The sequence below is a fragment of the Microcebus murinus genome, chromosome 5 (genome assembly GCF_040939455.1).
Source record: "Microcebus murinus isolate Inina chromosome 5, M.murinus_Inina_mat1.0, whole genome shotgun sequence".
Classification (NCBI taxonomy): domain Eukaryota; kingdom Metazoa; phylum Chordata; class Mammalia; order Primates; family Cheirogaleidae; genus Microcebus; species Microcebus murinus.
This window is the reverse complement of record NC_134108.1, coordinates 35,169,324-35,183,430: the sequence shown is the minus strand read 5'-3', so window position 1 is coordinate 35,183,430 and position 14,107 is coordinate 35,169,324. Positions and strand designations below refer to the sequence as shown.

Here is a 14,107-nt window from a genome sequence, read left to right as displayed (position 1 = left end):
AATGGCCTAGTGCTGTTTATAGTTGTATAACTTTAGCACAAGTGGTTTCTATAGCTACTGTCCAGTACCAGATGTAGAACAGTGGGAAGCTTTGATAAGGAGAGCAGGATTTTTAAACAAAAGCCGGACATGGGTAATTACCCTGAAGCTGAACTGAGGCCCATTATATTCAGCACTGTCATTTACATTTCATTTCACTCTCTGCTGATTACAAGGAAGTAAATCTACCCGCTGTTTCTCTCTTCTATCTCTTTGCCTTCTTCCTTGCACCTTATTTAAGAATGTATATCATAGCTTTAATCTGTTTCATGAATCCTAAAGTCTTTCCTGACAAAATTAGATGAACAACACCAGTTCTGTGGCTTTCACTATAGTGACAACGTCGTTGTTTTTCACTTATCTTAGAGTAAGTTTCATAAGCCATTTGTACTCAAGTGTTTGCAATGAAACTGCTGTTTTGTATAAACTACTGTCACTTTGAGAATATAAATGACTTACGGTTAATACTAGTGAGGTAGAAGAAATCATTATCTCATTATCAGGAACTGTCAGTGACTAAAAGGACAGATTAAACCTGACCTACAATTAAAATAGAAGCCATTTGATTTTCTGCTGAATGACTAAAGAGCTCTGCAACTTCATCTCCTAGAAAGGGGAGATCCCTTGTTTTTAAAGAACAGTAATTTTATAAATTGATGATCATCCTTAGGTATTTGCTGAAGTTTCAGGGATTCTATAAAATTAACTCTTAGCAGTAAAGGGGCAGTCTGAGAGAGATTTTCTGGTTTTGGCCAGAATGTGGGTAGGGAGTGATGTGAGAAATGAGGCTTTAGAATTAGGCAAGTAGGAGCAAGTTTGTAGTAAAGGATGGGCACGGGGTGGGGTGGGAAGCAGGGAGTTGAGGAAATTCAGACCTGATGACTGGTGTTTTCTTCGTAAAGAAGGATGTAAGTTTTTGCTTAGAGTGAATAAACCAATATTAATGTATGAATTTGAGGACAGGTGAAATTTTAGAAAAAGTGCTATGAGAAATAGGAAAGGAAGCTGTCATTTAAAAACTTTTACATTTGTGAACTTTTCCTATTTTTATATACTTTCTTTCCCTGACTTGATTACCTGTTCCCTGAGGGGAAAGGCATGGTTTTCATCACTCAACATGTTTATGGGACCATTTGTTTCAGGTGTTAAGGCTGAATGGATTAATAATGCTTTGTCCTTAGAGAACTTGTACATCAAGAGAAATATTGTCACCCAAACCATTCTATTAATAATATATAATGTGTTCTGTAGCGATCTGTGAGAAGAAAGCACCTACCAGAGTAGATGGTGCTTGAGGCAAGAGAGGTGAGTAATTTGGTCGGGAAGCCGACATTTGAAGCAAGTTATGTAGGCATGAGAGGGGCTGTGTGGTACATGCAGGGAGCCCTAGACATTTCCCCATGACTGGGATACTGAGCATGTGTGGGAAGAACAGCTGGAGATGGCCTGAAAAACTAAAGAAAGGGATGCGCAGTGATGAAGGGCCTTACATTCCAAAGAGTTTTAAGTTTATTCTATTGGAGAAGGCAAATCTGTGAGGGATGTCAGTTAGGAGAGTGGCAGAAGTTCATGTTCTATGAATTTCACCCTAGCCTCAATATGTAGGTGAATTTGAGTTGTGGGAAGATACCTGTGATACCAGTGAGGAGGCTCCTGGCATGATCATGCAAGGATGATGAGGCTGTAAACCAAGAAAGGTGGAAATGGAGATTGTAGAGGACGTGATGAGCTTGAGAGTTTGGGGGGAGGTAGACATGGCAAGACTGTGTGACTTGGATAACTGGGGCCAGGGAGATAGGAGTTCAGGATGACTTTTCAGAAATCTGGCTTGGAACAACTGAGTGGATGATAGTTTTCTTGCATATATTTTTATTCCTGCATATATTTTTATTCTTGCCCTTGCCCCAAGGACCATGGTGCAATGTCACTTTCCTGACTACTGTAATAGTCTCCCTGCTTCTGCAGTTTCTTTCTCCATTCCATTTCCTAAACAGTGGCCAGAGTAGCTTTCAGAATGTAAATAGATAATAAAACTCCCCTGCTTAACTCTTATCAATGACTTTCTGTGGAGTTTAGGATAAAATTCAGAATCCCTCATAAAACCTCCAGGCCAACCTCATCTGCTTCTGGCCTGCCTCCAATTTCATTTTGTGCCACCTTTTGTTTGCTAAGTCTTAGCCACACTGATCTTTCATGTCCCAGAATGGACTTAAACCTTTTTCTAGTCTCAGAGTCTTCTCACATTGTGTTTCCTGTCCCTGGAATGTTTTCTTCCCCTCTCTTTTTATGAGTAAGTTTAATACATCCTTTAGGTTTCAGATAAATGTCACTTCCTTAGGCAAGCCTTTCCTGTTTACTCCCTTCTCCCCCTCTAAATAAGTTTCTCCTTATATTCTTATGGTACCCTTTTCTTACCAGTGTTCAATCACAGTTTGTAAGTATATGTTTGGGTGTATATTGTTTAATGTCTCTCTCTCTTACTGCCATACAAACTCTGTATAGTAGTCTGAATTCACAGACTTTGAATCTTTTGCTCACCACTTAATAAATATTTATGGAAAGAGTAGTAACTTCTCTGATTACTTTGGGCCTTTCTAGAATAAAAATAGCCACATTCAACAGTATTTAAATCATCCATTGAAGGATGAGTAGGAACAGATAGTCATCGCCAGCCCAAAGTCTTCTGTTTGGAAATACACTGGATTTTATCATTACTCTGACATTACTCTTCAAAAATCAGTGGACAAACACATTTTAATCCTATGATCCCCAGGCCTCCTTTCTCACGAGAAACAAACCAAGAAAGCAGCCAAACTGACATACTGTGGAAAATCATAACACCTTCCTTTTATTTAAGGAGGAAGTAATAAAAGAAAATAACACATTTCTGGGAAAAGGCAGTAATTAGGAGGCTGGTTTTACTTAAGTGGAAGTCTCAATGAATAATCTTTAGTTCTTTTAAAGTCTGAGCTGTTTATGATGCTCAATTTAAGAAACATTTTTTAATATATGTAATCTCACAGTATAATCCAGAGTGTCATTAGTTCCATTTAAAATGGCAATTTCAAATGTTACTACAGAACATACAGCAATACAGCTTTTTCTTCTTGAGCATTAATTCCCCTTTAGATTAAAATTTATTAAATTATAAGTGACTGAAGTGCTCTCCTTTTAGAGTCTTTTTAATACTGTATTTTTGATGTACAGTTAGTTGTAAAAATTATTAAGGATTACCTTGAATAAGGTAAGTTCATGTACTTTTTTCTTTGTTGTTCTAGAGAGTAATTTCCAATTTTAGGTGAAGACAGACGATAATGATCCACTTTAGAATCACTGAGGTGAATACGTATTTGTATATTTCTGTTTCATTCTTTAAAAATGAAATGGTGGGAATAAATGCCGAAGTTCTCTGCAGAAAAGGCCCTCCTGGTCATGTTGGAGCTGTGCGACTCTAGATGTTTACAACAATTAGGACTCACAAATAGAGCAACAGCGCCTGTGAGATGTACAGTCTACTCTGCTGTGAATTCTTTCAATCCCCATCAGGAAATACTATAAAGAAGGATTTGTCTGTTCCGGCCAGCAGAGGGTAGTGTACACATAAAAGTAAACTACCAATTTGTAAGCCTTCCTTTGGTTTCTTTGGCAAGTGTGTTAAAATTCCTTGAGTGGTTTATGTTTAGAATTAGCAGTACTGATAGGACAGGAAATTGGTTGAGTGGGACAGTGGTTAAAGGGGCTCTGTGTAAAAGTTGAGATCTGAAATATGTGCTACCATAACGTTGCTGTTCAGTGAGGAATGTCCTCTAAATGTCAGACTCCATTGAATGACCCACTAATCCACCATGTGGGAAATTAACTCTTTAGCCATTGTTTTGATGTAATTTCTACTTAAGAAAAAAAAAAGAGAGAAGCATAATGGAAAAAACATGAGCTTTGAAGTCTGATTTAGGCTACTATTCTGGCAATGCTATTACCAGCTGTATGACCTTGGTAGCTTATTTAGACTCCCTTAGCTTCTGTTTCCCTATCTGAAAAATTTAGATAATAATCTGCAGTGAAAAGATGCAGAAAATTAAATAACTTATGTAAAACACATAGTTGGTAGCAAATATATATTTCTTTCTTGAATTACAATTTGTTTCTTGTAAAATTTACAATTCCTGATTGTCTTGTAAGGATAAATGATAGGTCTGAAATCTGTATATTTCCCTTATGTAGCTATTTATGGCTAGCACAAATTTTCCTACAGAAATTCTTAATTTTTGGTTCTAAAAAATGGTGTTATTAATATAATCAGTAGTCTTAGTATAATATTTTATTTATATCTCCTTAATTACTACCAATAGCTAAATTTGAGAAAAGTGGTCTGTAATCTTTTATCACCATAGTATTCTCTCTTGGCATGTCTTAATTCTTTGTGTATTTTTATTTTCCATCAAGTATTTCTTGCTGACTAAAAATTGGCGGAACTCAGGTTTTATGATACATAGATGATATCATGATGGATAGTGGTAGACAGATTTGGAAATGTTAGAGAAACCAAGACTCAAAACACTGGGGCAAACTTGAGTTAATGAATGAGATCAAAGATTGCGTTGCTTAAGGATGCTCTTCTCCTTCTAAATAAACACTTTGGCCTTTTGATACTGAGTTGAAAACAAAACAAAACACTTTGGCCTTTGAGATACTGAGCTGGAAAAAAAAAATTGCAGATATTCCTGGTTGAGATGGGCTGGGAATGTGAATAGAGAAAAGCCATGAAAAGGTGATGAAAAATATGTAGAGTTGAATATCAACATCTCAAGTGTAAGCCCTGGCAAACTAAACTAAAGATAGGATGAAAGAGAGGGAGAGAGAAAAGAGAAAACAAAAATTTAGTTTGCTATTTTCTTCAGCATTAAGACATTGTAAATTCTGAATACTGTAGGTAGTACAGTCTTATGGAATGGGTATTTTTTAACTGTGTCTTGTTCATAGCTATGTGATATTTATGTGAATGATCGTATGTGATGATATGTGTTAGACCATAGATATACTGAAAGTTTCTGAGGAACATTTTATGAACCATGGATTTTTCACTTATGTGAAAATAGTAGCCACAGTCCATGGAGTATCTGGTTTACCCTGAAACAGGACTTGTGGTGCAAGGGTGATAGACTGGCTCTTGATGGATCTCTGGCTGCCCAAGGTATTTGGAGCTTTTGGGTTTTCCAGAATTTCTGTTATAAATGTTCTGTTTCACAGTCAGAAGACAACTGATTTTGTAGGAAGGGGGCAGTCCAGCACAGAACCCATACATACACCTCCCTCTTGTGAGCTGCATAGTAGCCGCTGACATCAGCCAGGCACACTAGCAGCTGGGCCTGAGTCAGTGCGCTGGAATCACACATTTCTCTCTTACCTTATCCTCCTCACTACTGCAGCTCTAGGATAGTCCGTGAAGTCACCCACAGTGCCTTTTGAGGGGGAGGTGATCTGGCCTATAGGGGCCATGGGGAGAGGGGAGGCCAGGGAAGGACTTTATTGCCTACCTGTGTTCTAATTTCTCTTGTACAGGAGAGGAAAGTGAGATGTCATTCAGCAAACTTGTGTGTAATTGAATCTAACTCTCAAATGTTAAGGGAAAAACCTGAGATTTTGGGAAAATTGGAACTCATTTAGGTTTTAGCCAAGGGGCTAGCATATTAAGTTTGCATTTTAATAAGCTGAGTTTGGTTTCAGTATGGAGAACAGACTGGAGAAGGAGCCTCTGAAGGCAGAGCAACTGGCCATTTAAGGGAAAAAAAAAAGGGAGATGAGGAAGGCCCGGTTTAAAGTACTAGAGTTATGGGGTGAAGAGAAATAGATATAGGATACAGAAGCTAAGATTTTAGAACTACAAGAAGAGGCAAATGTGAGAAAAGGAGGAAGAGGGATTTGACCTAGGTTTCTGATTTTGATGACTGGGTAGAGAACGATGCCATAAACTGTGAGGAGAAGTATAGCAGCAAGAGAGATGACAGCATTTGGATACAGCTTTGAAATATTTAATAGAACCAAGGAAAAACATTCCTGCCAGGATTAATGTAGCCCAGGAAGTAGACAAGCTTTCTAGTGATCTTAATTGACATAAAGACAGAATTTAGCATACCTGGAGAGGAGTAGATAATGGCATGTCCCTTCTTTTCCTGTGACTTCAGTAGGACTTGATGAAAGTTGAAATGACGAAGTTGAGTTTAAATGCTGGAGCGTTGTTCTCTGTAGCTGTTTTCCTGGTATTGTCCTGAGATGTGGACCAAATTTCAGTCCACCTGTGGAGTCAGCTGTACTCCTATGGTTTTTTTTTTATTTTGTTTGTTTCTTTTGAGACAGGAACTTGCTGTGTTGCCTGGGCTAGAGTGCAGTGGCATCATCGTAGCTCACTGCAGCCTCAAACTCCTGGGTTTACGCGATCCTTCTACCTCAGACTCCCCAGTAGCTAGGACTACAGGCATGTGCCACCATGCCCTGCTAATTTTTCTATTTTTTCTAGACACATGGTCTCATTATGTTGCTCAGGCTGATCTTGAACTCCTGGCCTCAAATGATCCTCCTGCTTTGGCCTCCCAAAGTGCTAGGATTATAGGTGTGAGCCACCCTGTCCAGCCAGTCCTAGGGTTTTGATAACCCTCAGCATCCCCTTGACATGCCAATTATGTATCATTAAAATATATCCTCCCAGTTAATAATACTCTGTATCTAGTTCTGTTCCTTTCTTGGTGGGCCACGCAGCCATCAAAGCCTTAGTCCATCACCTGTTTATTCTCAGAGCTCCTCACTCTTCTGGAGAAAACCTCATTACCTTGTCATTAAGAGGGCAGTTTCTGGAGTTGGACAGATCTGTGCTCTCAGATTCTGGCTGTGCCACTGACCAGGACCTGTGTTATCCTGGACCTAGACTCTTAAGCAATTCCTCATCTGTAAAATGGGCATAATAGTGTAGTTATCTCTTACAGCCAATGAGTTTTATTAAACAGTACGTATAAAGCATTTAGTATCATTTTTGGTCTGTAATAAGTATCCAGCAAATAATTGCCTTTCATTTGATGTCTGTAGTTGTATACTTGTGGATTGATTCTGTAAAATTTATCTTTTGAGGATTGTATATTGCCTGAAGTTAGTAACCATTGATATGTTTTCATGTGCTTGCAGGAATTTGGAACTGTAATATACTTAGTGCCATAAAATTTAAGTAGCCACCTACTTATTTTTGATAAATCAGGAGGAAATCTGGGCATGTTTAATAATTTTTAATTATTTGGGTTTTTTGTGATTTTTAAAAAAAATATATGGTGGCAATAATAGTTTCTGAATAAACAAATGACCTGATGTTATTTTGGTTAAAACTAGATTTTTGATAATGTTAAATATGAGAAAGAATGAAGATACTTATTTCACCTAGGAATAAGGAAAAATATAAAATATTCTGAAGATTTTATCTTCTAGATATATTTTAATTTTATTTTTAGCTACCATTTTAATACTTAAATCAGTATAAAAAATTAAGGTTCAGGTTTTCTGATTGAGCCTTCATGTCTATTCTCAAAGTCACATTCTTTGGAAGGCTGAGGCAGGAGGATCTCTTGAGGCCAGGAATTCAAGACTAGCCTGGGCATCAGGGAGACCCTGTCTCTACAAAAAGCACAAAAAATTAGCTGGGTGTTAGGGCATATGCCTGTAGTCCCAGCTACTCAGGAGCCTGAGGCAGGAGGATCAGTTTAGCCCAGGAGTTTGAGGTAGCAGAGAGCTATGATCCCATCATTATACTCCAGCCTGGGTGACAGAGCAAGACCCTGTCTCACAAAAAAAAGAAAAATCACATGAGTGCATGTATAATTGAATATGAATTTACAGGAGTACATGGGAAGTGAGATTTTATTTCTAATTAGATTTTTTCACAATTTGGCATGGTTAGTGAAATTAGATGAGACGCTGATGTCAGTGTTATTCACCAAGAACCTCAATTTTCTAGGTCAAAATATGTTTGACATTTAACTCAGACTGACATTTCCATTAAGTATATCAACCTGAGCACTAGTCCTTAGTTGTCTGTGAAGTACAGAAGTGTGGAAATCTCTTGTTAGCCTGCTTCTTCATCTACATGATTAATCTACTATGATTATTTAAAGTTGTCAGGAATCGTTTATTTTGTTAACTGAATATGGATAGACCCCCAAACAGTTTTTTGAGTGTGTTTGATATCATACAAATGCAATCATTTGTTGGGTTACAACTTTTTCTTGAGTAGAAGCTTCCTTGTTTGATAATTCTTATCCATAGCTGCAGATGATTTCTGTGTGTGCTGAACTAAGAATCAGAAGAAAGCTAAAGAGAACCTGGAACAGTTCTCTTTGCTCTAACTACAAAAAGTTTTTGTCCTCTGTGCAGAGAGGGTTGTTGTAAGGATCAAATGAAGTAAAGTAAGTGAAAACACTTTGGATATCCAAGCATGATATGGATGTAAAGTGAAAAACAGCAAGAAAAAAATCAAACAACCCTATCAAAAACTGGGCAAAGAACATGAACAGAAACTTTCCAAAAGAAGATAAACTAATGGCTGACAAACATATGAAAAAATGCTTAACATCTCTAATCATCAGGGAAATGCAAATCAAAACCAGAATGAGATATCACTTATCCCCAGTGAGAATGGCCTTTATCAAAAAGTCTCAAAACAATAAATATTGGCATGGATAGGAACACTCATACACTACTGGTGGGAATGCAAACTAGTACAACCTCTGTGGAAAGCAATATGGAGATACCTCAAAGAGATACAAGTAGAACTACCATTTGATCCATGAATCCCATTACTGGGCATCTACCCAAAAGAATAAAAGACATTCTATAAAAAGGACATCTGCACTCAAATGTTTATAGCAGCACAATTCACAATTGCAAAGATGTGGAAACAACCTAAGTGCCCATCAATACATGAGTGGATTAATAAAATGTGATATATGTATACCATGGAGTTCTACTCAGCCACAAAAAACAATGGTGATGTAGCACCTATTGTATTATCCTGGATAGAGCTGGATCCCATTCTACTAAGTGAAGTATCCCAAGAATGGAGAAACAAGCACAATATGTACACACCATCAAATTGGTATTACTTGATCAACACTTAAGTGCATACATAGTAATATTTGGGGAGTGGAGGCGATGGGTATATTCACACGTAATGGGTGCAATGTGCACAATCTGGGGGATGGACACACTTGAAGCTCTGACTCTGGTGGGGCAAGGGCAATATATGTAACCTAAACATTTTTACCTCTGTAATATGCTGAAATAACAATAAAAAAGTACATTCAAAAATCAATATGAAACAAACAAACAAAAAGTGATTGTGTATTTCTAATTCAACTAATAAAGAAACAGATGTATACCAGAGAGTGAGATTTTTCTTAAAGTAAATGAATGCTTTGGTTGCAAGCTAACTAAAGAAACAACTCTAACATCTTTGTGTTTTGTATTTTCCAACCAAACAGAACCGGGACCAGTATTCACATCTACTAAGCGATCATTTTCTGCCATACCAAGGTCATAATTCCTTCCGTGAGAAATATTTCAGTGGGGTAACAAAAAGAATTTCCAAGGAAGAAAAATCCAGCCAGGAATGAAAATTAAGATTTTGACAATGGAGAAAGAATAAGGAGTTGATAGAAAAGACGTCTGGATGTTAACTTCCATGTGTGATCCCGAAAGCATGTACTGTCTTAAAATATTTTATATAAAAAAATGCTACAAAGTAAATTAAGCAATTCTTTTAAAGTTATCTTTGTTTTATAAACTATTTTGTTATATGTGTTATAAAACTTTTTGAACCTTATTTAATTTATATTTGTACTTTCAAGTATTAATGGGGATTGACTCAAACAGTTATATTTTTTACAATAATCTACAACAGGAATTAATATTGTTGAATTTTTAAACATATCTGCTGGATATGCTATAAGCAATTAATAATGGTTAAGAATTTACTCATTAGGTGGATTTATTTAATTTGGCTTTTGATTGTACTTGATTTACTCTGCCACTAATAAACGTCATTGAGAATTTCTAAAATCTTGTAGTATTTAGTGCTTTGTCAGAGAGGATGTGAAAAGGGAAATGGATTTTTATTTTGAAATTACAGACAAGGAAGTAATAATGGTAATGGTGATGATCGGAAAGGCAAAGACCTGACGACCTAAAAGGATTCTAAACTCCTTAAGGCCTGTCCACATCTGAAGCTCGTCTGTACCTTGGATTTGCTCTTGCATTCCTAAACCTTGACTGTTGCTCAACTTAACTACCCACAATTTTTGGTTTAGAAAGTAACTGATAGTTAAAAGCAGTAACAACAACACAAAACCTTGATGGTTCCCTAATGGTATTAAGCCTAATCAGTGCTCTTTGAAATAGAAGCTATATTTTTCTTGAAGGAGAAACTTTGCTGAGTCCACATTGTGTCCATCATTAAAATATCTTGTTTGAAAACCACTACACCCATTAATTCAGGATGCTAATAGCTTTCCTGCCTTTGGTGGTCAAATGTACCTCAGCAGGGCGGCAGTAAATGGATCCTTTCTAACCAGAGCCTATTTTATTTATGTTATTATTATTATTTTAGTGTAACCGCTGATTTTTATGGACTCACGATATGAACGTGCATGGCTTAGCACCTCCAAAAGCCCAGTGCTGCCCAAGCAAAGAGATACCAGGCTATCTGCCTCCTTCTCCCTCCTTTTTTTGTCTTGCAGCTCTGGATTTCAGCAGTAGAATTCAAACATTTCAGTAATTATTTTGTTTGGGTTTCTGGATGTGATTTGTGGTACAATGGGAAAAATCTAAAAGTATTCAAGGGTGATTTATTTTCAGTATTTCTGTTATGAACCATTTATTTAAAATTGTTTGAGGTTATATGGGGGGTAAATTTGAAACTTTGTATCTGACTCAATTTGGAATATGAGAGCTTAGCCCCCTTTTTGGGTTATCACAAAAATTAGTCCAAATAATTCTGGAAAGTTGCAACATTAATTTTAGTCACCTTGTCCTTAAAAACAATTTCAAATTATTTTTTATTACTCCTAGTTGAGGTCTTCTAAACTTTAATTCTTCTTATTGTGAGACTTATTTTCATATTCACCAGTAAGTTCACTTTCCCATTCCTGAAATGGCACTAGGCTCAGAGTGTACATTTGTGTAGTTATTTTAAAGTTGGTACTCAGAAATGAAAAAGAAACCTGATCACTCTCAACTAATTTTGATTTGAGAGCATAGGTCTCAAGCCCTCTTATTTTAAAAAGAGAGACTTTCTTTTCTGGCAGTGGGATCATATTACTTTCTGCATAAGTTACAGCAGATCATTTGCAGGATTGCTTTAGTTTTATGTGTTACTGCTGTATTCCTTATGCACTTACCAGCAGGAATACCACCTAGTCCTAGCAAAATGTCTGAATGTCAGATAGTCCTGTAGTTTGAATTTACAGTGTCATCTGTGAGGGAACCCTCGGTGGTCTGTGGACTGGCTTATTTAATGTTTATAATATGACAAAATCTATAATTTTGTTTCTGGCATATATTAAATACCCATAAAATCCAGACGGTTACCTTGATGGTGTTTCATTGAAGTGCCTCCTTCCTATCCTTTCTGGTGAGTGCTTTTTTGCTGTGATAGCTGGGAGGAAAGAGTGGAGTAGGTGGTCTTTGGTGTGTTTAGCCAAAGTGGCCAGCAGATTTTTAAAAAGTTGAAAACCTGCTGCAATTTTCTCAGCCACTTCCTGCCCAGGGTGACCTAGCTTTGGGCCGGCTTGCCACCAACTTCCTTATGACTAACTTTTTAAATATAAGGATTGAGTGATAAAACATTTTCAAACTGTCTTAAGCTCTGGGAGGTAGTGTTGCCACTATTTCCTTGTTGAGAAAAGTCACTCAAATATTGAGATTCCCCATGTATTTGAGAAGAATGATGATTATAACTAAAAAACTTATTTCAAGTTTGGTAAGGGCAAGTAGAGTATGAGTTAACATCACTGGATGCATTGTAGTGAGTGTGTTTATTTTATTGCGTAAAAAAATGTGCTTTAAAAGTTTGAGACATGGAAATAGCTTTTAAGGTAATATATTTTATACTCATAAATTAAAGAAGCAGGGATTTGACTTTTTTTTAACATCAGGAAATTAGATGTTAAGGTTGTGTTATCTAGATGCCAATATAAGCAAATCTGGCTCTTAAATAAAAGGTCTTAGTCATTTGGTGTTACAAGAACTGCTGACATCTTATGCTGGAAATATTATCAAGTAGTGCTTATCCAAAGAGATATGGAATAAAACATAATGTTTCTTTGTTGAAAATTGAAGGTGACTTTTTTGAGACATGATCTTTCTATACCATTTTAATAAATCTCCCTTGAAAAAGCATAATGGAACTAAGTTGATGTTAATAGTTCTAATAGGAAAAAAAATCCTTTGTAGATAAAACAGGGCATAAGTAAATAAATTCATTAAGGCAGTGTAGGGGTGGGAATGGAGGTGGGTGTTGCCAAGGAAATTGATGGCCTTATTGTTGATCTGTTTGACCAAAAGAGAATAAATTTTTCCAAAATAAGAACCTTGGCTCTTTTTGCAAGAATATGGTCCTGCTCTATTATAAAGATATTTAGCAAACTAAACACTTGCAAGAATCTTTTTTCTTAGAAGGATTGTATTCATAGAATAAGTGCAGTCTAGTTTTCATTTCCAACTCACACACTCCCATTTTTCTCAGATATTTATCAAGTAACGTGGTTTATAATCCAAACAAAAAAAGTGTCTTAATCCAGAACATACACATGGACACAATAACACTAGATTGATGGTGTCTGTACTTTACTAAAACATTGAGATCTTCTCTAAAACAGAGTGGTTTGAGACCATAAGGTCTAGAGTGTAAAGAATTATAATGGAATGATAAACATATCCATGATTCTATCTAGCCATAGAATCATAGAAACAGCACATTCCTATCTATCCTTTGCAGTGAAAAAACTTACTAGGAACGTGACCCTATTCCTTTAAAAGAGGTCTGCCTCAGGATGTTCATATGTTTCACTATGTGGGATAAGCAAATTGACATTTAGACATAACTGAGGCCAACCTGGGATTTGGCTCTTATCCCTTCCTTTATAAGCCATTGTAGACAGGCTCTTAGGGGGCTGGAGGTTTAATTATCATCGCAGTCTCTTAGGAAGCCTGAGTCATGGAACAAAATGGGGCTTACTAGATGAATGTTAAGATATGCCAGCTTCCCTTCTGTAACTGCTAGCCCTATTTCTTGAGATATGAGGATATGCTTTGTATATTTTTGTTCTAGAATTTGAAAGTTCTTACCAAGATAATCATGTTGTGGTCATGCCAAACTGAATTGCCCAAAAAGGAATCTGCTTTGACCTCTATGACTTTAAAAATCTCTCCTTTAATCAAGCCCCTCTGACTCTCTCTGGAGGATTTATCAGAAGAACTCTATTTTGGCTAACATTCAGCGTGGAGATTAGCTGGACTTATGTGTGAAGTTAGTCAAATTAAAAGAAAAGAAAAAAAAGGCTGAGGAGAAAATTAAAACTGAAAATGTAAATGATACTTATGATATTGGAGTTGTGCTTTGATGGATTGCCAAAATATTTTTCTAATGTGTTGTAAGTTGGTGAAGTGGATCAAGATGGTCAGAGTTGTTATTGGGAAGCTTTAAAAATCTGTTAAGGGTCCCTTAATATTTGTGTATAAATCATGGACTGTTTTACTACAAATCTGAGTTATTCCAGCACAAACAACAAAACTTATTGTCATTTTTTCATTTTTTTCTTTATAATTTATACCTATTGAAAAGTAATCATCCACAGATCTCTTGCATTTCTTTGTCTTTCTAATCGAGGCACTGGACTTCCTGGGTCCTGGACTACCTTTTTGAGGATGCTTGTATAGTGAGCAACCTTGGAAAATAGATATAGTGTCTTCCCCTCTTTTATCTCTCCCTTCCCTTCTACTCTGGAGCAGAGGTCAAGTTAACATACTGCCTTGAAAA

At 36.6% G+C, this 14,107-nt stretch overlaps 1 protein-coding gene across 5 annotated transcripts in view; it reads left to right on the top strand.

The window, feature by feature from the left end:
- Positions 1-13,904, top strand: part of TRMT11 (tRNA methyltransferase 11) — a 53,945-nt gene extending 40,041 nt beyond the window's left edge. For 2 of the 5 annotated variants that reach the window (XM_012777490.3, XM_076002983.1), the window contains exon 13: positions 9,555-12,584. In XM_012777490.3, coding sequence (XP_012632944.1) covers positions 9,555-9,686 — 132 coding nt within the window. In that variant the 3' untranslated portion in view covers positions 9,687-12,584. Of the gene's footprint in view, positions 1-9,554 lie in introns of all 5 variants that reach the window. The other 3 variants (XM_076002982.1, XM_076002981.1, XM_012777491.2) reach the window with 3 other exon arrangements.
- The last annotated feature ends 203 nt before the right edge of the window (positions 13,905-14,107 follow it).